Source organism: Leopardus geoffroyi, chromosome A2, assembly GCF_018350155.1.
Source record: "Leopardus geoffroyi isolate Oge1 chromosome A2, O.geoffroyi_Oge1_pat1.0, whole genome shotgun sequence".
Taxonomy (NCBI): Eukaryota; Metazoa; Chordata; class Mammalia; order Carnivora; family Felidae; genus Leopardus; species Leopardus geoffroyi.
Genome location: NC_059331.1, coordinates 105,314,996 through 105,342,910, shown reverse-complemented (window position 1 = coordinate 105,342,910; position 27,915 = coordinate 105,314,996). Strand labels below are relative to the sequence as shown.

Genomic DNA, 27,915 nt, shown 5'->3' with positions numbered 1-27,915 from the left:
CTGTTATTTGTCATGCTGAAGCCTGTCGGGTGATGATTCTTTTCATTGGTGTATCCTTCCAAACATATTTCATCGCACCATGTGCACAGGAGTTCTCTGGGCGGGCGTGTTCGATCTGGGTGCCCCCTCTCCCCTTCGCTCCTTCCTTTCTCGCCCTGGCGCTCTCGCCTCCTCCTGCCTCCAGCCCCCCCCCCCTCGCTCCTTTTCGGCTCACGCCCCCCTCCCCTCTCTCCAGCTGGCGGAGGGGGTTGCGCTGCCTCCCAGACCTCGAGGACCTGCTCAGTCAGCTGGGGCCCCCTGCGGCCGGCTGCCTCCCTCGCCGCTAGGACCTGCCACTCTGTGCGGAATGGCAGCCGCAGCAGCATCCCCGCCAGCGGCAGCGGAGGCTGCAGCCACGGCCACCGCGGACGCTATTGTTCCCCGGTGTTAAACGCGCTTTCGCTCCTTTTCATCTGAAACGAACAATAGCAGGGAAGAGCTTTGCTTTCTGTAGTCCTTGGGAAGACAGAGTGAGGGCGCAGAAAAATTCCCTGCCGACCGCGTTCCGGATCCGGACCCTGGAGCGGCTGCGGGCGGCATGGGGCTGCAAGCGAGGCGCTCCGCGTCCCGGAGCCCAGGCACCGCGGGCCCGCGCCCCGGTGTCCTGCCGCTGCTGCCGTCGCCGCTGCTGCTGCTGCTGCTGCTCTGCCCGGGCGCCTGCGGGGCTGCGGCTCCCGGCCAGGCTGAGGCGTCCACTCCGTATCTGTGGAAGACTGGTAAGTGGCACAGAGTTCTCCCTTCTTCTCCTCTCCACCTCTGGGTCCGTATTACAAAGCTGCTGGGCTTCAGGAGGGACCCCGGTGCATCTTGAGAGCCCCGGTGTAGCGGGATCCTAAGGTGAAAAGTACGAGTACTAGGAAGCAAATTGGGTCATGCCCGATGCTATTAGGGAAGAACAACCTAGCAAATAAGAGGCATGAGAGAGCCACGGGAATCGTGTTTCTCTCGCAGCTCTGTAGTTAATGAGGACACCCAACACGGTGCTTTCATAATGAAGTGCGTTCTTAACCTCTGGGCTTTCATTCTACCGAGAGTTCCTCAACTGTATTTCTGGCAAAGAAGAGGCAAGCAGCCCACACCCGGTCTTCATTCTGTCTTCAGGCACTTTGCTCAGTGCCATGAAACGTGTGGGTATAGAGTTGAATTTGTTAAGTATAGCTTTGTGAAATGTGGGACACGTGGAAACAAGCCAGATGAGGGCAGTTCTAACAGCCAAAGGCAGATGGGGCTCCAGTGAGCTCAGGGAGAGGGTGCAAAGATCAATTCTCAATGAGTGAATGCCGTGATTTTTCAAGTGTGCAGTCGTAAGGATGTTTAGGTTTAAACTTTTCCTGCCTTGAGAATTCTTCTGCTTTGTTTTCAACCAACTAACAAAAGCAGCAAGTAATTGTGCCTCAGAAGCTCCAGGCAAAGTGCTGACTTGAGGTCCTGGTGGGACAGTGACAAGCAGGAAAACAATACCAAGTGAGGAATTAACTCCCTTTTCTCCAGTGTCTTTTTTTCTCCTCTAAAGGACGCTAAGAATTCTTTAGCAGACCTGAAACTTGGCATGTGTATAGAAATGAAGTAGGAAACATTATTCCTGTTGCTTAGGGGTAGGGGTAAATTAAGAGTTCCCTGGCAATGCCTAAACGTTAAGAGAAGCAAGCAGTAGAAGGGAGGGAAAAGATGTATTTGTCATGGGATTGCAAACAAGTTACACAGACTGGGTCTCTTTCCTGGTGGCAACTATCTGTAGCCCCCAGCTGCAAAGAGAGGCTAGTCTACTCTACAATTACACCAATATTCTGAAATTTTAAAGAAGTTGCATCTCTCCGGCAACTGGGGGAGAAGATTGAACAGAAATTTATTTCAAGCCAAAGTACCTAATTTGCTTCAGAATGTTGCAAGAAATAGCACACACACTTTTAGGAAAGCCATTTGGATGTCAGTGTTAGCCACTCTTGTTGCCATTTGGAGTTTAAATATTATTTGTTGACTAGTGGATGCAGATGAAATCATATTAATTTATTTCACATTCAAAGAGTTGAAGATCTTCTCTACTTTAGCTAAAGCCATGGTTTTACTTTTCTGAAGCTTGGTCATAACAAAAAACAATAATCAAACTATAATTTACCATTAAATGGTATTATTTGGAGGTTTGGGAAGAACTTCTCCAGTAGGTAAGTACTAGACAAAATAGTACTTGCCTGCTTGAAATTTGTGCTGTTAAAGTAAGAAAACCCAAGCAGTAATTTAGATAGAATTAGAATCTAGGCAACATTCACTGTGCAGCATCTGAGGTGCCAATATATGTCAACATAAATGTCATGGTGGGAACACAAACCAATAAACCATTTAAAATAGTGGAAACCTCTCAGGAGCAAGGATATGGAGACCTTGGTTCCACTGCCAGTGCCAGCTCTTGCTAGCTAGAAGAATGTTGGCAGGTTCATTTAACTTTTGACCCCTCGTTTTCTCAGCTGCATATAAATGCAGTGATACCTTCTTCTGACTATTCATAGTGTTACGAAGAGCAAATGAGTGAGTTATGAGAAAGTAATCTATAAATTTCAACATGGTATGCATGTGAAAATATAAGCTAGTACGATGAGGGTGATAATGTCATCTCTTTTATGGTGGTCCTTGGTTTGGTGGGGGAAAAAAAGTGAAGTAAACTGGAGAGGAAAATTTTTCCTCTTTATTTTTTTTTTTCAAGAGGGAAAGGAGGCTTTGCTATTATCTCTAAAGAAATTGAGAGTTGTTATCAGATGAATTAGGAAATATTTAAAAGAGTGGGATACACTGTAAATGAAAATGTAGAGATGAAAGAATTGTGTTTGTCGATGAAAATAGGAAGAGAATTGGGAGAGAAAATGAGGTGAGGTGAGACTGTCCAGGATGTCTGTTCCAGTTTCTTGGTCTTGGTACAGCAACTAATAGGGAGTTAAATTATTGGTCACATCACTGAATTACAGGGATGTAGTAAAAGGTCCACTGGTTGAGCAGCTGGGACAGGAACTCTTAACACTGTGTTTATCACTAACAAGCTGTAGAGCATTGGCACAGTCATTTAATGACTTTGGTTCTTGGTTTCTGAGTTTGTAATATTCACTGATTAGAAAAAATGATATGTAAGGGCCTTTTTGTGCCTTAACATGCTTCATATGTATGTATGTATATGCACATACATACACCATAAACGCATCTATGTACATATACCCATAGTTTATTAAGGTGTGTATATATATGATACATATACAGAATAAATAGGTTTATAATACATGATGTATGGTATATAATGTATAATATAGGAAAGTCTAAGGTATATATTATATGAAAGTTTTATTAAGTCAACTCACAACAAAGAGTTATCGAGGACTCAGTTATGTGAAGTCACTGAGGTAGAGGCTGACTAGAATATTGACATCCCTTCCCTCAAGAAATTCATAATTGAACAATACTGTAAATACACAACAGCACATGGCGTACCATAGTCATGAACAAAACTGTGAAAACAGGGAAGTTGTGTAGCTGATAAAGGGGGCTGTAGAAAGTTTTAAGGAGGAGTTAATATTGATTGGGGTTTTGGAAGATGAGAACTGGATTGTTTAGTCTGGGAGGAGTGCAAGTCTATTTCAAGCAGAGCAAAGAAAGAAAATAAAAGTAAAAGCATGCCAACATTCTTAGGTCTTGAAAGCACTGTAACTCAAGTGTAGGATGTTTGGTGGGAATGAATGGAGGAATGCCAATTTGATGAATTCGGGCAGGTTGTAAGAAAACCTTCAAACTTTGGTAAAAGATGTTGGAGTTTTAACCTAAAAGCAAGTGGAAGCTATTGGAAGCTTTATGCAGAGGATTGACATATTCTTTTCCCAGAATGGAGAGAGAGAAGTGAAGAGGCTGGGAGGTCAATAAGGAGAGGGCCTGAGAGGCAAAGGGGCCCCAAACTAGGACCATAGAAGTGAAGAGGAGAGGAGGGCTAGAGATCACACTGCAGAAGTGTTACCTCAGCTTTAGATTGCAGGGAATGCTGCGCCAAGGAGAGGAGGAATTCACTCCATCAAGATTGCCATCATATCTGCACCTAGTTCCTTGAGGTAGAGGATATGAAAGAAGAAAGAGCCAATTTCCTGGGGTTAGAGAAGAAGAGTATCAGTTTACTTTCAATATAGCAAACTTGAGGAGTAATCCATTCAAATGAATATATCTGATGGGAAAACTAGTGACGGGATGGGAATTTTAGGAGAAAGGCTGAGAGCATAGACTTGGAACTCAATAAATGTATAATATTTCAAAGCATGGTAGTTGGAGGGATGATTAAAAGAAAAGAAATACTTAAAAGAGGGGCTAGGGCACTTTACAGGGAATATTGATATTGAAAGGGCCATTGTTGAGGAGAGATGTGTGGAAGGGTGAAAGACAGTGTGGTCAGAAGAGGTCCAAGGAAAATGGCAATAGGTGCTAAATGGAAGAAGATGTTTTATGAAGGGGATGATGGCAAAAAGTATAAGACATTTCTGGAAGACTGGAAAAGAATTATGAAATATTTCACAAATGATTGAATAAAAGGGGGAATTTGTAAGATAATTATCAGTGTTTGGGGAATGGATGTTTTAACTGGAGTAGTAGAGTTAGAAACTTATTTGAATAATAAACAAGATAATGAAAAAGGTATGATATTGATAAAGTCAAATAACCAAGGGGTGTTGACATCACTACACTTGTTTTTTAATAGTGAAAACCTCAGAATATGATACTAAAAATATTATTAAAATACAAAATTAAATATTTTAACAGTTTTGTGTCAGATTTATTTGAGAGGTAACGTATTTGTGTGAATAATTAAAAAAACATATTTCATAAACACAGATAAAGCACTTTATTATTGGAAGATAAATAATTACTGATATTAGTTTTTCCCTCTTCAATATTCTAGAATATGGAATTTTTCAGTAGTAATTATGACCAATAATATTTACCTGGCATTTCTAAATTAAGAACAATGAATACGTTGCGTAAGATATCATTGACTTAACATGAATAGGACAGAAAACAGTGAACACCTGCAACTTTTATCAACTTCTGTCACAGATATATTTTCAGAAAGGTCTTAATGAAGTAATTGTATTTCTTGTTTTTAACTGATGTATGGTTGATATACCATGTTACATTGGTTTCAGGTGCACAGTATAGTGATTGGAACAGATTGTACATTAGGCTATGCACATCCTAAGTGTAGCAACCATCTGTACCATACAACCCCATTAAGATACCACCGACTGTATTTCCTATGCTGTATCTTGTATTCCTGTGATTGATTCATTCCACAAGTGGAAGCCTGTATCTCCCACTCTCCTTCCTCCATTTTATCCTTTCACTCAGCCCCCTGTCCTCTGGCAACCTTTGGTTTGTTCTCTGTACTTATGGATCTGTTTCTGCTTTCTAAGTTTTGTCTATTCATTTGTTTTGTTATTTAGATTTCGAATAGAAGTAAAATCTTATGATATCTGTCATTTTCTGTCTGACTTATTTTACTTAGTATGTTACTGTCTAGGTCCATCTGTGTTTTGACACATGGCAGGATCTCATCCTTTTTTGTGACTGAGTAATAGTCTATTGTGTGTGCTGTGCTGTGTGTGGGTGTGTGTGTGTATGCCTTCTTTATTCATAGACACTTGGTGGCTTCCATACTTGGGATATTGTAGATAATGCTGCATTAATACAGGGTCCATATATCTTTTGAATTGATGTTTTCATTTCCTTTCTTCTGGGCATTTACCCAGTAGTGGAATTGCTGGATCATAGGGGAGTTCTATTTTTAATTTTTTGAAGAATCTTCATACTGTTTTCCACAGTGGCTATACCAATTTACATTTCCACCAACAGTGCATGAGGGCTCCTTTTTTCCCCCACATTCTCACCAATGCTCATTAATTATTTCTTGCCTTTTTGATTTTAACTATTCTGACAGGTATAAAATCCTATCTTATTGTAGTTTTGCTTACATTTCCTTGATGATTAGTAATTTTGAGCATCTTTTCTTGTGTCTCTTTACCATCTTGGCATGTCTTCTTTGGAAACATATTTATTCAGGTGTTCTGCCTGTTTTAATCAAGATTTTTTTTTCTGGTGTTGAGTTATGTAAGTTCGTTATATATTTTGGATATTAACTTCTTATCAGATCTATCATTTGCAGATATCTTTTCCCATTCAGTAAGTTGGCTTTTCATTTTATCGATGATTTCCTTCACTCTGCAAAAGATTTTAATTTTGATATAGTCCCAAATTGAGTTAATTTTTATATTAATGAAATTACACTGAAATCCAAGAAAAAGGTACACACTAACCATTGTTTAGAATTCAGGGGATTAAGATATTTATCAGTGTGAGTTTTCTCTCAAGGAAATCACTTCTCACGTTAAACACTTTTGAACTAAGTTGATCCAGTGCAAGGCAATACTATTAACAACAACCACTGTGTCCTTTACGCTGTTAATTGTATGTAGAATAATTCCCTACTTTTTCAATATAAAATAAAAATAAGGATTATTCTTTTCTTTCATGTACTTGTCCTAATATAAACTATTCTGTAATGCATATGGAAAAATATTAATCCTAATTCTACCATTTATTAAATAACAAAGGAGGGAGGGATGTCATTCCAGGTAGTAGTAACATGAGGGTGGCATTATCCTAATAAAAGTGTTTTGCACTTCAGCTGTGCTTAATTTGGAATGTGGCATAGTTTGCTCATTAAAGCAAGACGGAGATAGAGTGGACAGTGTGGGCGTAAAAGTCAATTAATACAGAGTAACATGGATCACAATGCTATATTTTATCTATGTTGTTAAATTATTTCATCTCCAATATGGCTAAATAATATGTATTACATAGAGGTTTTCTGAGTTTTAATTAAATACGGTAGCATATGTAATGGAGTAAATATGGTAAATATGGTAGCATATTAGTGGAGTGTTTGATATATGTTAGAACTTCAGTGAATGGCATTTTTTATTATTTTTATTATTCTAATATATAATACAGTGGCTACTTAATTTTATGACCTGGAACAAGTCCAGTAATGTGCATTAGCTTTCTTGAAATCACTTGTTTGGTAAATGCACTAGAAGTTACAAATTGATACAGTGCGAGATACTCCATCAGATTATAAGAAAGGCAGCATTGTGGGGATGGAAAGAACACGGGCTTTGGGATCAGACAAACCACTATTTAAATCTGCCTCTACCTTACTGGTCAAGTTAGTTAAACTCTCTGATTTTGTTTTCTCACCTTAGCATAGTGACAGAAATTCTGAAGTGAGAGGCCATTTGCAAAGTTTTGACTGGTAGTAAATGGAAAGTGCCTAGCACAGTGCCCTAAATGTGATAGATGTGCAAAAAATGGTTTCTTCCATTCTTGATTTTTGTTCCCCCAAAAATGACATCACAAGCAGGAATTTTACAGATTCAACACATTCATCAGTCTTCTCCAGACAAGTGGCACCGTGAAAAACCAAACAAATCAAGGAAGAGAGGTGGTTTTATTATAGGCTCATCTTTTTTTTATTGCTTAGACACTTTGATGTAGACATTGTGGAGCACAGACCATAAAAATATTTTGAACAGCAAATTCAGGGTGAATTATATAAATAGAAATTTTTATACCTCATTTTGTGCTGTGTTTCAAGGGCTTTCTCAAGAATCTGAAATGTTAGATTCTTGAAAGTGGTCTTGTGACCCCTGCTTTCCAACTTAATTGTTTTCACAGAATTGTTTTTATGTATTCGTTAATTATGCTTACTAGATGATCATTTAAATTCTTTTGAAAAATTAAGTTTCTTTCTTTTGTGAGAGAAAGAGAGTGAACACAGCAGGGGACGGGCAGAGAGAAGGAGAGACAGAATCCAGGTCAGCCTCCACACCATCAGTGCGGACCCGATCTGGGGCTTGAACTCAAGAAGTGTAAGATCATGGCCTGAGCGGAGATTAAGAGACGTTTAACCCACCATGACAGCAAGGTGCCCCTAACTACATTTTTAAAAACGAAAGTTTCTATCTTGTTTCCCTACCCTTCTTTCTTAGCGTATGTAACCCTGTTCAAAATTCATTAAGAGCTTATTGATTGCAGCAAAAAGTGAAATGCTCAGGTGGTTTTGTGAAACTTTAATATCTTAATGGACTGCGGTAACTCAGGTCCCTCATTATGCAAATTATAGATAGCTACCTGGTTTGCAAAATAATAGAAGCCCCAATCAGGACTGAGGTTGAGTGCTATAGACCGACACAAACCCACATTCTTTCCTGCCTGTGATTGCAACCTAGAAAAACTGGTCTGATGGTGGTGGGATGAGATGCTGACATTCAAGGGGAGAGTGAAAGCCTCTGTCTGGTGAATATATAGAATAGGCTCTCTCGGAATTATGTGGTCCTTAATGAAAGAAACCTTAGGGAAGTGGCATCAGGAAAATCTATTTTTTTCTATCACAAGAACATCACAGAGTGTGAGTTAGAGGTGCCGATGAGTCATAAGGTAGAGATTTTTTTCTTTTTCTTTGTCATCCGCACTTCATACTTGACACTTTAGAGTGCATTAAAATGATGAAAAATAAAGGAATTTGCATTGAATTCTCAGGTATCCGAGCAATAAGAAAAACAGTGTTTAGAGGAAGTGATATAACAATTAAACACATGTTTAGGAAAGAGTGGAGGAAAACACGGTAGTGGTGAAAACAGGGATACTAACAAGTAATCCATCTGCTGCTTCCGATAACCTGGCCTAACCAAAAGGATGTCCTTTCATCTTCCAGAAGTACTGTTGAGCTAATTGATATTTTGCATAGTTTACCATGTGAAGTTATAATCTCTAGGGTATTCCTTTCAGAGTTATGCCATGAGAAAATAAATAAGGAGATGTAGGGAAAAGGCACAAATGTGCTTCAGGACCATGTATTTGGGTAATGTTGAAGGGGGACTCTACGTCTGAGGAGCCATCAGAGATCATCCACATAGAATTTAGTGAGCCATCTCCACAAATCCGGGAGAAGCTTTGCATGGCTCTGAAGACTTGGGGAGAAAATGAGACATTACAAGAGAGCAACACACCAAGGAGAGAAAGGTGGAAACAGGCAAATCTGCCTTCTTTTACAAACTATTTTTAATAGGCTTTATTCTCTGAGCAGTTGTAGGTTTACAAAAAAACTAAGCAGAAAGTACAGAGTTCTCACATACCCCCTCATTCTTCTCCCATTTCTCCCTATTATCGACATCTTGCATCAGTGTGGTACATGTGTACCATTGATGAACCAGTATTGTTAGGTTATTACTTAAAATCCATAGTTTATAGTGGGGTCAGTCACTCGGATACATTCTGTGCTTTTAGACAAATAGATACTGACATGTATCTAGTAATACATGTATCCACTGTTAGAGCATTATACAGAGTAGTTTCGTTGCCATAAAAATCCTCTGTGCTTCACCTACTCATGTCTCAATCCATCCCTCTCTCTTTCCAAATCTCTGGTAACCACTGATCCTTTGATCTTCTTATGTCTCCATACATGTGCTTTTCTTGGAATATCTTATAGTTGGAACCATAAAGTATGTGACCTTTTCTTTCACTTTGCAATAATGCATTAAGTTTCTTCTATGTCTTTTCATGGCTTGATATCTCATTTCTTTTCATCACTGAGTAATATTCTGCTCTATGGACATAGCACAGTTTGTTTATCTATTTACATATTGAAGGACCTCTTGGTCACTTCCAAGTTTTGGCGTTATGAATAAAGCTGCTGTAAACATCTGTGTGTAGGTTTTTGTGTGGATATGTATTTATCTCCATTATGTGGAGACCAAGGAGCACAATTGGTGGGTCATATGGTAAGGAGCACCTTTAATTTTGTAAGCAGCTGTCTTTCAAAGTGGCTGTACCATTTGCATTCCCATCAGCAGTGAATGAGGGTTCCTGGTGCTCCACATCCTGGCCAGTGTTGTCAGTATTTTGAATTTAGCTGTTTTAATGTGGGTAGTTGTATGTCGTTGTTTTAATTTTCTATTCTTTGATGTTACATAATGTTGAGCGTACTCTTTTCATCTGCTTGTCATCTGTATGGCTTCTCTGATGAGGGATCTGCAGTCTTTCCAGCATATGAAGAGTAGCAGGAACAGGTGGAACCCTCAGGTGACTGAGTTCAAAGTCTTCGCCTCGCCTGAGCTGCGCATGCTTCCTTTCTTGTTGCTCTGATGACTCATACTAACAAGTATTTTATAAAGAGAAAATAAACATGGAAGTTAAGTAAATAAACACCAAATGGAGATGGGCCTACACTTTGTCTTTTGTTCCACCTTGAGGGGAACACCTTGGGAGAGAATTTGGAAGTGATAAACAGTATCTTGAAGTGGAAGAAAAGGGTGTGATATATGAAAGGTTAAATGGAACCTGTAAGCTTGTGAGATTTCCTTTTTTTTTAAATGGGTTTTTCACTGTTTTTTTTTTTAATGTTTATTTACTTATTTTGGGAGAGAGAGAGAGTGCGTGAGAGAAAGAGCAGGAGAGGAGCAGAGAGGGAAAGAGAGAGAATCCCACACTGCTTCTGAGCTGTCAGCGCAGAGCCCGATGCGGGGCTCAATCCCATGAACTGTGAGATCATGACCTGAGCGGAAATCCAGAGTCAGACACTTAACCCACTGAACCATCCAGGCACCCCAAGCTTGTGAGATTTTCAAGTGCACTATGCACATGTTGGGTCTCTAGCTGACTGTTCTGGTTAATTACATAGTTGTCTATCTATTTTTCCTTGTTCTGGATGGAGGCTGGCAAAAAGTTGACGTGCAGTATCCCCCTGAGCTTCTGGGAAACCATGAAATCCCTTGTTCCGAAAGTTGAGATGTCAAGGCAGCCAGCTGCTTAGCTTGCTCCTACAAACCTTTCCACAGACACAGAATGGGAGCATCTCCAGAATGAGGCTCAGAAGTGATCATGTGTGCCCAAATACAGTACACTACACAGGTAGTTAACTTAGAACTATATAGAGAGCTTGCTGGACAGTTAATTTTCCCAAACGTATCATGCACAGGCATTGATTAGGCAGTAGGAATAATTAAACTCATGCTATATGGCGAAGGCAGGACTTAACAAATTGTGCCATGCTGTCTGGAAAAAAAAGTTATCCCTTGGGTTGTAATAGCAGTAGCGATACAGCACATACTGAGTATTGTAGATGGCATCAGAACACAAATATTGCCTATTTGGGTTGCACTATTAAAAGATTATTTTTGTTTTCTCTCTCAAAATGAGCATAACTGTAAGTGTCAGGGGAATCTATCCCCTGTATTCAGTTACCTCCCCTTGACAGTGAAAGAGGTTAGTTGCAAAGAATTGAAGCCATAGCTTGAAATGAGAGAAGTACTGATTGCTGAGTAGTAAAGTACATATTTATGTGCATTTTTGTGTGTAATAAACGAAATGTTCAAGAATCAGCTTTTGAGACATAGGAACCTCGGCTTGATTTTGTACTTTATTAAGCATATGAACTTAATCTGTGTGTCTCATTCCTCAGCCACGCCCTAGGTATGATACTAGTATCTCCCTCTACAGATTGTTTTAGTGATATCTTGAGACAAAACCGTAGAGCACTTAGATGGTGCCTGGCTCATGTCTGTACTCAGTAAATCCTTCACTTGTTGTGATGCTGGCGTGAACTAAAATGCCTTCTCACAGAGCTAGAGTTTGTTTCTGGATCTGAGTCTCTTTTATTCTTCATTTTGATCCTCCTTCGATCTGCATGTGCATTTCAAGTTTCCCTCCATCTGGCATTATTTTGCTTTTACCTGCTGTCAGGGCCACGATAGTTGCAAAGCCCTCAGCTTTGCTAGTAGCAGAGCTGTCCAAAGTATGGCTTTAGAACACAGAGACATTACGCCTCAGTCTATTACTTTTCCCTGTGATTGTGCACATTTTTGCCATGGAGGAAATGCTGGAGGTGGGACTCTTTCGGCGGGACTGTGCATTCCAAAATGCCTTTGTGTGAAAGATTATTTCTGGCAAGACCTTTCTGCTCTGTGATGCTGTGAGTGAAAGGGTGTAGGAAATGTACAGTGAATGCTGGTGTATACTCTAAGTCCTCTTTTCTCTCCTAAAGTACATACGCCCATATCTATGTATGAATGTACGCATGTCATGTGTATGCTCTGTATATGTATGTCATATATATCGATATCCTACTTATTTACCTCAAGATTTCAAAGTCCTCTGATAGAAACTGTTTCTTTTTTTTTTTTATTTTTTAATTTTTTTTTTCAACGTTTATTTATTTTTGGTACAGAGAGAGACAGAGCATGAAGGGGGGAGGGGCAGAGAGAGAGGGAGACACAGAATCGGAAACAGGCTCCAGGCTCTGAGCCATCAGCCCAGAGCCCGACGCGGGGCTCAAACTCATGAACCGCGAGATCGTGACCTGGCTGAAGTCGGACGCCCAACCGACTGCGCCACCCAGGCGCCCCTAGAAACTGTTTCTATCAGGTGTTGACGTGTTACATGCCCATTACAACCTGTTTTATCTGTACATTCTCTAAAGTTAATGTGTAATTTGTGGGCTTTTGATAGAATTACAATACTAAACGAATACATCATTATAGGCATACTCATGCAAATATATGCACACATACCTAGATGCATAAATACATGCAAGTGCAAATAGTACAATCATTTATGGCTTTTATTACACAGGACTTCATGATTTATTTGGCTTTATGGAAGTTATTATACCACCTCGAATGTTATAGTGATTTTAAAGCACTGACGTTTGAAATTGTGCACAATCATGAATATTTTCACTAAAATATTAATTATTCAGAAAGTTATATTAACATTTTATTTTAAAAAATTTTATTTCGAACTTTATGCTTATTAAGAGCTTGCTCTAATAAAAGATCTTAATATACCTTCCACTCACTTAAAGCTTTTATCTTAAGATCCTTTTATGTCTCACCATCTTCCTGTGTTTGCCACTTTGGTGCCTAAAAAAGGTCTTCAATCTGCAGTGCCTGCACAGATTTCCAAGAAGTACTTTTCCTTTCTTTTCTTTTTTTTTTTTTTTAAATGTTTATTTTTGAGAGATAGAGCGCAAGTGGGGGAGGGGAAGAGAGAGAGGGAAACAATCCGAAGGAGACTCCAGGCTCTGAGCTGTGCACAGAGCCTGATGTGGGGCTCGAACCCATGAACCCTGAGATCATGACCTAAGCCGAAGTCGGACGTTTGACTGAGCCACCCATGCACCCCAGAAGTACGTTTCTTCTAATAACAGCTGCCTGTCACCTTATCCATGAACATCATTAATATAAAATATTAGTTGTAAGTTGTTTACATTGATTATGGTATCATTAGGTCAGTACTGATAACAGACCCAGGTAGAATATTATATATTAACTTTTTATTTATTTTTTTATATATGTGGGTTCTGTGTATTAAATGTGATTTCAAGTTGTGATATTTTCAACTTAAGATGTGTAAGATGGGTTTTTGGGGCCATAACCCCATCATAAATATAGAAAGATCTGTATATATGTGTTTGTGCGTACTTTATGCACACTTATGTAAACTATGCGTTTTATGTATAACGTATATTTTTTTCCTTTGGGAAATATAATTCATTCAGAGCTGCTATGTTACACAACTTCAGGGACTCCAGTCACAGAATTAGGTGACCTTTTTCTTCATGTTTGTGTCAATCAGTTCATTTAAGTAAAACTAGCAAGCACATAATGACTTTTTTTTTTTTTTTTTTAATACCGAACTTGGTGCTGGAGAGCAAATATGAATGACACATGGAACCGCCACTCCTGAAGCTTCCTGTCACATGTAAATAAGTGATTCTTGTCCAGGAAATTTACTACAAAAATGGAAACATAAATATATGTGGAAGAGAGAAAGGGAATATTATCTTGAAGGAGACAGGGAAGGGAAGATGTCATAAAACACAAGTTTGAAAAATACACAGCTTGCCAGAAGGACAAATGGCTAGGTAGAGTGGAGCTCTTGTGAAGAAATTAAATGGAATGTGTGTTCAGGGACAGTAAGAGGTTCTGAGGCATAAAAAATCGGCAATGAGTTGGGAAAGGAAGAAGGGTGAGTATGTGTGTGGAGACCTGGTAGGACCATGCTGAGGGGAACACAGTAAGGAGCCAGACTTTTGTTTGACTTACAGAATCTAGGACCCCAAATCTCTTTAGTTTGATAAAACATTGCCAAGAATGAAATAGTGTATTTGCAAATGTTAAGTGATATGTGAATTTATAAATTCTAGAAGATTGTTAATTGTGTAAATGAACTACTATAATTCTTGCAAACTTTCTATGAGAAACTGTCTTTAGATCAAGATAATTAAACATAGTCATTTCAAAGGTAGAATATCTTTTCCGGTTTATGCGTAAGGGTGATTGGCTATTTTAGTTTCCTTTGTGGTTTTGATTAGACCAACGTGAAAATAAACCTTAAATGTATGTATTATTTCTCTGGCCGGGCCAGTGACCGAGTACATAAATGAGTGAACTGGGCCAGGTGTGGTGAGGAGGTGGGTGTGCTCACTCTTCTCTGTGTGGACTTGGCTAATGGAACAAGCAGCACCACCCCCTTACCCTATGGTGGGTCTACCATTTACCACCATTTAGAGATGGGGTTCATTTGTTTAAAAAATACCATAAGGGACAACTCTGTTGACCACATACAATACCTAATAAGTCACAGTTGGATTACGGGACCCTAGTTTACACGTTTTGCCTCTGGCAATCGTATGAGGTCTTCAAAAGTCTGAAGTTTCAATGCAGGGGTGGAAAAGATATTAAAAAGGGACTTTTTCGAGTTATAGAGAATGACCATGTGAGAATATACGGAATGCCAAAATGTAATTGAAGTGTCTGGAGTCCTGTTTCCGGCCAGCTTCACGATTTCCCTCCAGCTCCCTACACGCTCTGCTTTGTTAGTTTTCATTAGTTAGCGAGCCCTGTGGAAGGAGAGAAGCTAACAGGAAGAAGGCCTCTGCTGTCCCGGGCTGGTGCATGTAATCACAGAAATGCGGCAAAGATCATAGGTTCAGTAGCTCTATAAAACAGCTTCTTCTGACAGTTTGCGGTGGTGACTACACATCTCTAACAGGAGAGTCATCAAAATGGATTTGGATTTATGGAATCAAATAATTCATAGGGAAAGCTTTGCTGCTAAGATAAATTTCTCTCTGTGTCTCTCACTGTAAGATTTAATGTAATTTCTTCAGTTCCCTTGGCTTGTTTTATAAGAGAACTGGCTTTGAACTGCTTCGGCTGTGAATATTCCACAAGAAGAGAATAAATATTAGCGGTCAAGGTGTTCTTTCAGACTTGGTTGATCAAGCACTACAGCACCATGGACATCATGAGGTCTCAAATGATGATGAAGGTTTTCTGAGCTTTCAAGAACATTCTTCTCTAAGTAATTTTCTATCTTGATAGTATGATCCAGAAGCTAAATTAATTTGATGTAATAAAATATGTGGAAATTAGAGGAGTGATTTCTTGTACTATATTATTATATGTAAGATGAATCTTCTTTGTTGGCAATATGCTGAATATTGGAATTGCTATCATAAAGCTGGTTTTTAAACAACTTTATCAGATATAAGAGTTGTGAATCTGTCATCACAGTCAATTTTAGAATATTTTCATTGCCCCCCAAAAAGTGTGAACCCTTAAATTCTCCATTCTGTCCTATCAGGCCCAATCCTAGGCAGGTACTAATCTACTTACTGTGTCTATAGATTTGCCTGTTCCGAACATGTCTTACAAATGGAATTAAACCTTCTTTGGTTTTTTGTTACTGGTTCATTTTACTTAACATGTTTTCAGAGTTCATCTGTGTGGTATTGTGTGTCAGTATTTTATTTCCTTTTATTGCTAAATAATATTCCATTGTGTGGATACGCCATGTTTTATTCGTTCGTCGGTTGACAGATATTTGGGCTGTTTCTACTTTGGGGCTGTAACGTAGAATGCTGCTGGGAACAGTCATGTACAAGTTTTTGTGTGGACATATATTTTCATTTCTCCTGAATATATACTTAGCAGTGGGATTGCTGGGTCTTATGGTAACTTTATATTTTATGATTTGAGGAACTGCTAGACTGGACTTTTTTTTTTTTTTTTAATTCACCACAACACTCTACACAATATGTTTTCCAGTAACTTCAATTATGATATAGTTGTCATTCAAACGCACACTTTGAAGTTCCACTTGATTTAGGGGACCCAGTTTAGAAGGACAGAAGCACATTTAGGAGGAAAATATGCTGAAGTCGTCATGAGCACACTTGATAGGATGCCTGCAAAGAGCTCCTTTGGGGTTTTTGATATGATCATACAGTGAAGCCTTCAGTAAAGGGAAAAAAAGTAGTGCGGATAAAGGAACTGTGATGACTCAGGCTGACTTAGTCACAGGTATTTAAAATGCACAGAGAAGTCTAAGTGATACTAATGAAAAATTCAGGTGTTAATGCATTTTAGAAGTTGCCCATTTGGTTTTTACAGCTTAGTGGATGTCATAACACAACTTGCTTGTGCTCTCCTGGTGTTTTACAGTTCTCCAAGGATTAATATCGCATGTTCTTTTACTAATTTCTCACAATGTCTTCATTATTATAGGGTAGGCAGTAACACCCTTCGTCTTTAATGAAAGAGTAAACTCAGGTACCTAAAACTAAGGGATTTGACCCAAACCACCCTCTTATTAGAAGACGAGCAGCCAAGACAAGCATCTTGGTGGCCTACATACACTAGCATTTTAACTGAAGATGAAAAATAGGGACACTTTAAGGAAAATCTTCATTTGTGTAGAGTAAGAGTCAAATATTTAAATTAGCATTATAGTATAATTAATAGGCAATAACATAAATTTTATCGTAATACTTTCAGACAAGCATAGGTAAAGAAATAATTACAGGTTTGTAATATTTGTAAATATTTTGACTATTTGGTGTCCCAACTGAGCATTTGACAGTGCTTTTGAGATTTTAATGTTGATTTTTATACCTTTTTTCAGTTTTGTGACATAGAATAATATATATTTTATCTAAACAATTAATTGCCTATAATCAAATATAAATATTTGTTCATATTCTACGTTGCAATTAATCTTACCACTGAAAAATTAAAAGAGCTGCTTCAAGTGATTACTCAGTATATTTAGTTTCAGTATATTGATGTTCTCCTGTTGTATCCCTTTAAAAAAGAAAGTGATCTATAGACTTAAACTGTGGATTTTCTTGACAGTATAATACAGGAGTTTGTACTGAACACCATATAACAAACATCCGATATAACAAACACACTAAACCCTTCTTTACTTTTCCTGAAATATCCCACAGAGCTTCTTTCTCTTTTCTCCTGCTCATACAGTCTCCTCCTATCTCTCGGTCGTGCACGTACGAATGTGCCCTTAGACACGATCCCATTTCTCTCTCCTACGTTATCTTAATTTTTTTCACTCCCAAAGTTCTTTTTACTAAGCCCTTTCTTTCCCTTCTCTCCCACCTTCCATGTCTGACCATCTGTGCTGTGTTTTGGTACAGTACTGCAGTTTACCTTTATTTCAGGGAATCATTTTCCAAGTGTATAAACTGACAACATTTCTTGAATAGGAGTGTTATCAACAATAGAAGTGCTGACTTTTGCAATGTCCCGTACATGGAGACTTGCATTCCAGCTGTAGTTTTCTTTCCCGAAAGAGACCCAGTAAAAACCTGCTGGCATCATTATATTTGTCTACAGGCAGCTAAACTGTGATATATTCAGTGTGGACTGCTCTATGGGATACAGCTGTGAAATGAGCTAAAATTTATTATTGAAAGGAAAAGAACTAGTGTGAATTTATTCTAATGAGATTCTTTGCAAACATTAAAGGAAATAGGCTTTGGAAACATTTTCATTCTGTCTCTTGTTCTTTAAAAATGACTTTTCTGAAGATACAATGTAAGGGCATGTGATAAAAGAAAGGAACATTAAAACTGTCAGTATTTAGAGATTTATGTGGATAGGTTTCTCCTACCACCAATGTGGTAACATTTTTAATTTGAGCTCTAATCTATGTTCATTTCTTCCTAAATATTGGACCAATAAAAAAAGTCCCTCTTGACAGAAGGGATGATGACTTACTCCTAGATGCATCATGAACACATTGTAGAAGCATATTGTGCCTTAAGTATAAAGTATATTATCAGAAAGCAGTTTTACCCCTGAGGAAAACTTGGAGTATTTTTTCCATTTTGGAGATTTTTCTATAACTTTTGTACAATACACGCCCTTATTTTAAGTTACCCTGTGTGTGTGTGTGTGCATGTGTGCGTGCGCGCTCAGATGCACACACTTAATGTTTCTCTTGATTAATGTGCACAGGAAATTTGGCGTCTTAATCAAAGTCTGCTTAATGGACAGAAGAGACATTAAGTACAAAGTTTTAAAATATTATAAACGAATAAAATGTACTTAATCCTAGCACGTTGCAGATAATTTAATCTGTAGTTTATCATGATACATAAACGTCTTCAGAAGGTTGAAATGCACCAGAGTCTTGATTAGGGACAAAAATTTATTGCTGTAATAGAAGTATGAGGAAGTTCTGCAAGAAATTTTTATTTGGTAGCATGCTGAATGAAACCACATTTGAGGAGTCTTTGAGTCTTTTTCATTTAATTTTGAATTACTTTTAAGGCATATTTATTTATTTATTTTTTTTTTTTTTTTTTAATTTTTTTTTTTTCAACGTTTATTTATTTTTGGGACAGAGAGAGACAGAGCATGAACGGGGGAGGGGCAGAGAGAGAGGGAGACACAGAATCAGAAACAGGCTCCAGGCTCTGAGCCATCAGCCCAGAGCCCGACGCGGGGCTCGAACTCACGGACCGCGAGATCGTGACCTGGCTGAAGTCGGACGCTTAACCGACTGCGCCACCCAGGCGCCCCTTTTAAGGCATATTTAAAAGTGTTAGTATTTTCTGAGTGATTTTCTACATTCAAAAATTTAGAGACCCATATATCCTACTTACATCCACACTTTTGAGAGTTGAAATTAAACCATTCTACGGCTGTGTTAATATCTTCAGAATTTTGCTTGCATGTACATGTATTTGGTTTTATCTTATTTTTTTAATTTTTTTTAACATTCTTTTTTGAGGGAGAGTGAGCGGGGGATGGGCAGAGAGAGAGGGAGACACAGGGTCGGAAGCAGGCTCCAGGCTCTGAGCTGTCAGCACAGAGCCCGAGCCGGGGCTTGATCTCACGGATGGCGAGATCATGACCTGAGCTGAAGTCAGACGTTTAACTGACTGAGCCATCTAGGTGCGCCATCTTATTTTTATGTCATATTAATGGGTCTAGAATGGAAAGATAAATTCAAGGTCAAGACAAAGTACAATCTTATTTTTTGAGCAAAACTATTCTCCACCCCCCTTTCCCACTTGAAAAGATGAATTAGTGACATCCGCATAAGGTGTCATGGCCTCTGAGCCTCTTTTTATACTGCACAAGTACTCTACTGATCTCAGCCCTAGATCCTCTGCTAGCTATGAGGAAACACAGACACATATGACTGAGTCCCTCAGTCACTGACAAGGTTGTATCTTTGAAAGAAATGCACACATAACTAAATCAACGTGATTAGGGCTACTGAGCAGGGCATGTTTGAAGTGCTCTAAGGACACTGATGGTGGAGGGATCAGTTCTTCTGGGCTGGGGAAGGGCAAGGACCAGGAAAGGCTTGCCAGAGTATGGGCAGTTGAGGTAAGTGTGAAAGGGTGAGTCAAAACCTAAGAGATGAGAGATGATGGGGTACACATGGTTAAGGCACAGAGGTGTGAATTAACAATCTGAATGGCTTTTATATTCTGACGAGCTCTCTCCCTACCTATAAATGCTACAACTTTCCTACTGATATTCTCCCCCATATCAATGATTACTCTCAGTTTTACCTCCCGTCTGCTGTCCTAAACCTGCTAGTTTTGTGCAACAACTACAGTTTCTCCCTCGTTTCTCCTGCCTTTTTCATTCTCTTTTAATGTTTCCATGGCATTGTCCGCTTGAATTCCAAATTCTGACTTTATTCCTGCCCCGTTACCTTCCTGTGTTCCTCAGTTTCATGCTGTTTAACTACATGGTCAGTTCATTTTGACTTCTTTGTCAAGCACTCTATGCTGGAATCCCCACCTTCAACATGAACCCCAAAATAGGAAGTAACTGACATTGGATGTTAGATAGCACTTTCTGCTCCATTTACCTTAAATCGTATTTTACACCATTTATGCTTTTGTTACATATGAGACCCATTTTTGGACTTCAGTCAGAAAACCAGCTAAAATTTACATCTGAGTAATATGTTGTTAGTGTCTCCATTAGCCCCAGAAATTAAGCAGGTTCCAAATTTACTTCAAATAGTTCATTAGCGTTTGAACAATGCCTTAGTTCTGTCTTCTTAGTGATATAATAGTGCTTAATATAATACTGTGAATTCCTTTTGCTCCTCTTCACATGAGATACAATTTGATACATTTCCATAAGGCTATGATCATGACTGTGAAAACGTTCCTTCAGATGGACTGCAATTTTGGTACACTCATAGACAATGGCACAGAAAAGGAAGAATAGTTGTGCATAGTAACGTACATTATTTTCTTTGAAATTCCTGGTATATAAGCAGTAGATAGCCATGACTCTAAGAGTGGACTTAGGGAATTCAGAAATGGCCTTTGTCAAGACTTAGCCCAAATACCACTTCCTCTATGAAGCTTTTGTAATCTTCGTCTCTGATTTGTGGTAGCACTTTAACAATGCTACCGGATTTCCTTTGCTTATGTCTCTGTGTACGTAATATGTGCCTCTGCCAAAGTACCTGGGACTTTTTTTGTACTTTATTGTTTACATCTTTTGTTTCTCTGAAAAATGTGCACTCATTTAGGCAAGGGCTGTCTTAGTCTTGTTCCTCAGCATCTGTAATATACTAGGTGTCAATACATGGTTGATTAGTAAATAAATTACCGAAACTTATTTTAGATTACATAATTTTGTAGCACTTGGGATCAGGATTTTTGTGTTTAAATATTTTTAGGAAATATTTTAATGGAGAGTATTTCCCATTAGATAATGCTGGCTGTTTAGGTCGTTTCCTTTTTTATCATGGAAAATGTGTGCATTTTATTCTTGTAGGTGTATCATGTATTTCTCTGGATATATTTTGTTTTTATTTTGGTTTTCTAGAAAGGTCATTTTTCTGTTAAAGGGATGAACAGTTTTAAGATTTTTGATGTAGATTTTCAAATTCTTACACCTACACCTAGTAGGCAATTGGGGTTGCATATTTGAGGTGACCAAAACTGGGCGTAAAGATTTAAAAACTTGTGCCCATATGACAAATCTCAAGATATTTATTTCAATATTATTAATTTTTTAAAGCTATACAAATTTGTAAAAATGATTAAATATATATTTTTCTACTTTGGTAAATATATTTTTTTTTTGTTTTTTGTCTTTATTGTTGTTTCTGGGTTCTGTGTGCTTTTCATGGTTTCTTTTTTCTCTCACTCTAAACCACCATGAAGAGAATGGAAGCAAGACATGAGGTACTCCAGCCTGGCATGATCAGAACAGTTCAGGAAAGAGAAAGAGGCTTCTGGGGAGCTGTGTAGGGATAGATCAGTAGACAGGTGGGAGGTAGTGAGAAGTCATCTGTGGCACCTGGCACAGGAGGACAGTGGGGGTGGGGGGCATCTGGAAGACAGTTATGGGGATGGGTATCATCAGTAAGGTTCTGACGGTGTTTTCTTTGTTGATTGTCATTTATTTTGGTATTACTTTAAAGTTACTGATCCTAGTTGAGTACTGGGAAAACAGGCTTCAAAAGTTAATTCTACAGGAGACTCCTTTTTTTTTGGCAAAAAGAAAATATTAATTCTTCTATATTGTAGTTGTAGCAATATACTCTTTGATTTAAAACTCATGGCAGGTGAACTTCGGTGGAGAGTGAACTGCCAGGACCAACCCGTAGGTGTTAGACATCTTTTCTTGAAAAATGTAAAGCAAACTGTATTAATTCTTGTTATAAATCAATGCTGGGAATGATTCAAGTCACATTTAAAATGGTTATTCAAAAATAAATTTGGGTTTGGGTGCGGCTAAAAATTGCATATTTAATGTTACTCTAATTTGGTTTATGGTATTATAAATCTTCAAATGTTAAAGACGATAAAATCAATAACTTGCTTTATACTTTTACCCTGTTTTATTATTTCTTTCCATATCATATATATATTAACAAAGCTAGTTTTACTTGTTAAAAAATACAGCAAATAGTTATGGTCCTCTTGATACCCAGAATAAGTCTTATGTGGGAGTATCTCTCAAACACTTCCTCGAGGCTCTTTTCTTGACCAGAAGCTGACTGCTAAGTTGAAATACTTACGCAGGTAAATCCCTGCTTTGATATTTCCTCAGCTCGCTCCCTCACAGGACTTAGACCAAGCTTATGTCATGTGTTCCTTGTGGCATCTACCCACTTGGCCACAGCCAACTACCATGTGCAATTTAGAAGGTCTGAAGGTGTAGCAGACAGATTCCCACACATTCAAGTTAGAAAAAATGTGAAAGATACACCTAGGAAACATTGCTTGTATTAAAACATTTCAGAGTAAAAAGTCATTTAGTAGTGGTCATTTGGGTTTATATCATGTTAGCATAAAATCTTGAGGAAATAAATTAGGAGCTCTAAAAAAAAGATGTGTTTTTATGTGTGCTAGAATGAGAGAGTGTAAGTGAGAAGGAGAGAGAACAAGCATGAGCTTACACCTGAGAAAGTGTGAATGAGAGCAAGAGAGAGAGGTTGAGAGGAAGAAGAGGAAGTGGGGGGGGGGGGAAGAGGGAGCAAGGGAGGGAGGGAGACTAATTGATTTCAGTCTCTAAAAATAACCCTGCCTTGTCGATTCGGTGCTGGTGAAGAATTATGTCAGAGATCTTTGAAATTAATTTAGGGCTTTATTTCTATTTAGATACTTTAAAATACTTTTCGTGACATTAAAATGTGTTTGTGGAATTTATTGTATAAATTGAAGTTTGAACATAATTAAAAATAAACATTTTAAAAATTGCACAGTACTGCTCCAGCTCATGACCTGCAATAGCTCGGTAGCACTCTAAGGAAGACATGTGTGAATATTCAGGTGATCATAGAGCATCATTAGACTCTGTTTTGCTTTAAAAAAAAAAATTACGTATACTCAAACTATCACAAAGAAATCCTGAAATGATCAGTGTTGTGGATCAGAAAAGTGTGACGGTTAGAACTGCTTTTGATCTTTGAGTGAAGGTCAAGGTAAAAATAATGACTGAATAGTTGGCCATTTTGCCCTTGCAACCATCTGAAATCTCCCGTGAGGCAAATAAAATTCCTATTATCCTTTCGCAGAATAAATGGTCTATTAGCTATAGTCACAACAAGTGAAATTTTAAGACTTACATATGTTATAACTATACCACATTTTTAAAATAGTAATACATAGATGATGTTAAATGTAAGCAGATTATAACTATTTCTGAATAAAATTGTTGTGGCTTTTGATATTTTAAATCGTTTAAAATTAAATGTGTCTTAAAGTTGAATCACTATGATTTCTTTTGCATTATAAGTTACTAGTTGACTTTTTCAAACCACATAATCAGATGTGAATCCTAAATAAACATTAACAACAAATCATTTACTCTGTACATGATACAAGGAAATTATGTTTTCTAAAGAAGTATTAGAGAGGTGTTCAAAGATTTCTCTATTAGTCACCATATAGAGACCTTTAAAAGTCTATGGAGATATTTGTTTTATAAATATTTTTATCAGAAAACATTGCACTAATAAGATAAGAGAATTGTAGCAATGACCAAGAATTGAGTAAATGAAGGTGATATTATAACATCACATTATGGTGTTTCTGTTGGTTCTAGAAATGATAAATACAGCATAATGTTTCAATTAATATTTTGATGACTGTGAGTTCACTTAAAGGGATACAGAAAAAAAGATCATCTCCATTTCCTTCAAGTCCCTTTAGCAATGAGAAGAAATATAAACATACTGTTGAGTTAGGAACATGAATGGAGAAAGTTTCAGTGGTAAATGAGAGGATGTATGGACCAAAGTTTAGGAGACTTGAGGATATGAGTGAAAGTGCACACGATGTAATGACCAAGAGATAGGCCCTGGCAGTCACAGCCCTTCACAGGGCTAGAGGGTTTAAACTCTTTACCCAATTCCCAGAACTGAGGGATGGATGAAGGTTTGGAGATAGTGAACAGTGACAAATGCCATTACCAGAATTAATGCTGACTCTTTATGGAGTCACCAAATGTGTGTAGATTCTCTGATTTACTTTTCCACCATCCAAGGCAAATAGTTCTAGAACTAGGGTGGGCTCAGCCTGCAGATGGGACTGAGAGGCCCTAGTGTAGGGACTAACCAGTGCCTATCAGTTCATTAAACAAACAGTGGAAGTCTTTAACATTCAGCCAGAATACTTCAAGCATTAAAGATGGTATAATCCTTGTTTCTATTTCCTATGAGAATGAGATAATGGCCTTAATCATTGACTAGGAATTGGAAGTCACATGGTATCATAGAAGCATAACTTATCAGCTTATAAGCATTCTTTTGGTCAATTTAATCCATGGTTATTGAAACACAATATATAGCATTTTGTGTAGCACATTTAGCAAGTCTCCAGAAGCATTTTAAGTTACGTATATTTCAGTTGGGTTGGGTTTTGTAGTTTATACTTAGGTCTGGGTTTATTTGTTTGCATTAGCATCCATGAATGGGAGCAAGTTTGTTCTTCATGTGGTTCTTTACAGAAAACTACTAATTTTCAAATAATGTAAATCTAGTGAATATGTTTTCTGAAAAAGGGGAAAGAAATCTTTTTCTTAATACTTAGTATTTAAACCCAAGAACCATATAATATGGTGCCTAAAGATCTTGCTTAAAAGGAAAGAATACCTAAACATATATTTTTAAAACTTAATTTTACTAATTTAAACTAAAAATGAGTGGTAGTGAATTTCAAACTTTTTAAAAAAATTTTTTTAACGTTTATTTTATTTTGAGACACAGAGAGACAGAGCATGAACGGGGGAGGGTCAGAGAGAGAGGGAGACACAGAATCTGAAACAGGCTCCAGGCTCTGAGCAGTCAGCACAGAGCCCGACGCGGGGCTCGAACTCACGGACAGTGAGATCGTGACCTGAGCCGAAGTCGGACACTTAACCGACTGAGTCACCCAGGCGCCCGAGTGGTAATGAATTTCAAATAATTGTATTTAATAATAGAACAAACAGTCTTTAGTGGCAAAGAGATATGTTGTAAAACATCATTAAATATTCATTTATATTTTTGAAATAGAAAATGTAAAGCAAAATAATTTTAATAACATTCAGTATCTTTAATTGCCTCTGGACTAGATAATTATCCCCCAATTACTCTACGTACAATGTCTCCAACTGAACTTGTCATCTTGCCATTATTGATATTTAAGAGGCCATATCCACTTCGTTCCTTTCTCCTTGTCTCCCCACCCCCAGTGATATGGAATTAGTTCCTTCCTGATGTCTAATTTCCCTTCCATTAATTCTGGAGAGGCCTTTTAGCATCATTTACGCTTTGAAATACATTTAAGCCAAAATGGAGAAAGAAATCATAGACTTTGAAACCAAACTGATTAGAATTTCCACTTTTAGGTCTGTTACTTGCTACATTTCATGTGACTTTGGTTAAGTAATTAATCTCTCTAAGCTTCACTTTTTGCAACTAAAAAAAAAAGGGAAGAAGTGTAATGAGTTAAGACACAGTCTCTAGCCAACAGTTTCACCAAAGCAAATATACATTTATAGTAGTCCCAAGGTCCACTTGACTCCTACAATGTACCACCTGTGCCTGCCTATAGCTCAGATTTTGAGGAAAACATTTACTCTCTCTATAGATTATTATATATTCTTTTAGCTTCATCTAATTCTCCCTTTCTAGAATTATAATAGTTACTTAATATCTGAGCACTTATTTCATTAAGATATGTGTTTTTCACAATACTCTGAAGTTTCTAAAAGGAGAGAGATGCCATGTCTAGATTGTGTGATTACTTTTTGATGGCATAGCACAGAAGGTGGCACATTTTAAGAGGCAGATACTAGTTGAATATTTGGAGGAATGAATGAATGAATGAATGAATGAATGAATGAATGAATGAATGAATACCTACCACTGGAAATATTTAGTAAACATAATCATAGAAAGGTTGACTAACTTACCTAAGGTTAGGTTGATTGGAAAGCGCAGAACTACAAAAATAAGTTATCTCCCACTCTACTCTTAACTCAGCCTGTTTCCCTCTATCCTTATATTTTATATTCTCAGTCCTCAATCCAAATAAGCTGTCCCAGTGTTAGCACATGCACAGGGTACACAGAACCTTTTTACTGCATCCCTACTTAGCCTCTCCTGCAGTATAGTGATCACATATTCAAGATAGCAGATTCACTAGTGTCGAGACCTCCAACATGCTGATGGTGTTTCTCAAACTTCTGTTTGTATCAGGAGAGCATGAGAAAATGTTGAAAATGCATATCCCTTTTTCCTACTCCAAGATTTTAGTTCAATAATACCGTGGTGAAGTCACAGTATGTACATGTATTTGAAATCCCTGAGTGATGATACTGCAGGTGACATGTTTATATCAATGTTGGAGGAGCTTAAACACAAGAAACTCCAATTTGGAGAAGGAAACAGGTTTGCAGGGGGTGCTTCTTAGGGATAGAGCAAGGAAGTGATACAATTGAGAAGATTCCTGTACTCTAAAAATAAGACATTTCAGCCTTGGGAAAATGAATTGTCATGTTGGAGGCTAAAAAGTTTTGTAGAGAGCATAAATATGTCTCTGTGGTTAGAGAGAACGACATCATACACAGGAGACAGCAAAGGCAATATTTAAATGACTTTAAAAATCATGCTGAAATACTGTCTGTGAAATAAATCTTCATTTTGCAAAAATAACGCTGGAATCATTTATGTGAACTGTCTTAAATGTATTCCTATTAACTATGCAGTATAAAAATATGCATGTATATTCTTAAGTGTGTCATTATAATTTTGTAAGTTTTGCCTAATTAAAATAATATACTATGTGCATAATATCACAGACTTTTGAAGTGCTTACTCTTGAACCACTTAGAAAAGCGTGATTATAACTTATAGATTTTTGTGATTTTCGTCACTGCTTTTGTTGTCATTTGATTTTTTTTTTTTTTTTTTTGGTCTGGTACAAAAGGAAAACCTTAGAGCTACTCTTGTCCAAATCTTAACAGAATTTACACTTCCCCCCGTCTCCCCGTTTTTTAGGAAAATTTGAAATTATGCGGGTTAATTTTGTATGAATAGACATGACTATTTAAAATTATAATTCGTTCAGTAATGTAGACTGAATTAATTTGGAATCTGTGATAATGTGAGGGGTGATGAAAGTTCTGAACTGAAATGCATCTGGTTTAAAATCCTGTTTCTGGCACTTTCTACTGTTGCTACCTTAGACAATTTTCTCAACCTCAGTATGCCTCAATTCACTCATCTGTATATCACGGATTTCCTGTCAGCATTAGGTAAAATATGTATGTGAAAAGCTTATGATGGTCCTTAAAAAGAATAGATCTCTGTAAAAAGGAAAGGGGTGGGGTAACATGATGTCTCACTATATTCACTTACTATCACTTTCAGCAGCATAATTTTTTTGAACTTCTGTGGGACATTGGGCTCCTCTTGAGACTTCTGTAGTCTTTACTTATATGCCAGCATATGCACTCA

The 27,915-nt window shown here is 37.8% G+C and overlaps 1 protein-coding gene across 3 annotated transcripts in view; it reads left to right on the top strand.

Moving 5' to 3' along the window:
* The first annotated feature begins 271 nt into the window (after nt 1-271).
* Nucleotides 272-27,915, top strand: part of THSD7A (thrombospondin type 1 domain containing 7A) — a 443,308-nt gene continuing 415,664 nt past the window's right edge. For all 3 annotated transcript variants that reach the window (XM_045494930.1, XM_045494931.1, XM_045494929.1), the window contains exon 1: nt 272-755. In XM_045494930.1, the coding sequence (XP_045350886.1) occupies nt 578-755 (178 nt within the window). In that variant the 5' untranslated portion in view covers nt 272-577. The remainder of the gene's footprint in view (nt 756-27,915) is intronic.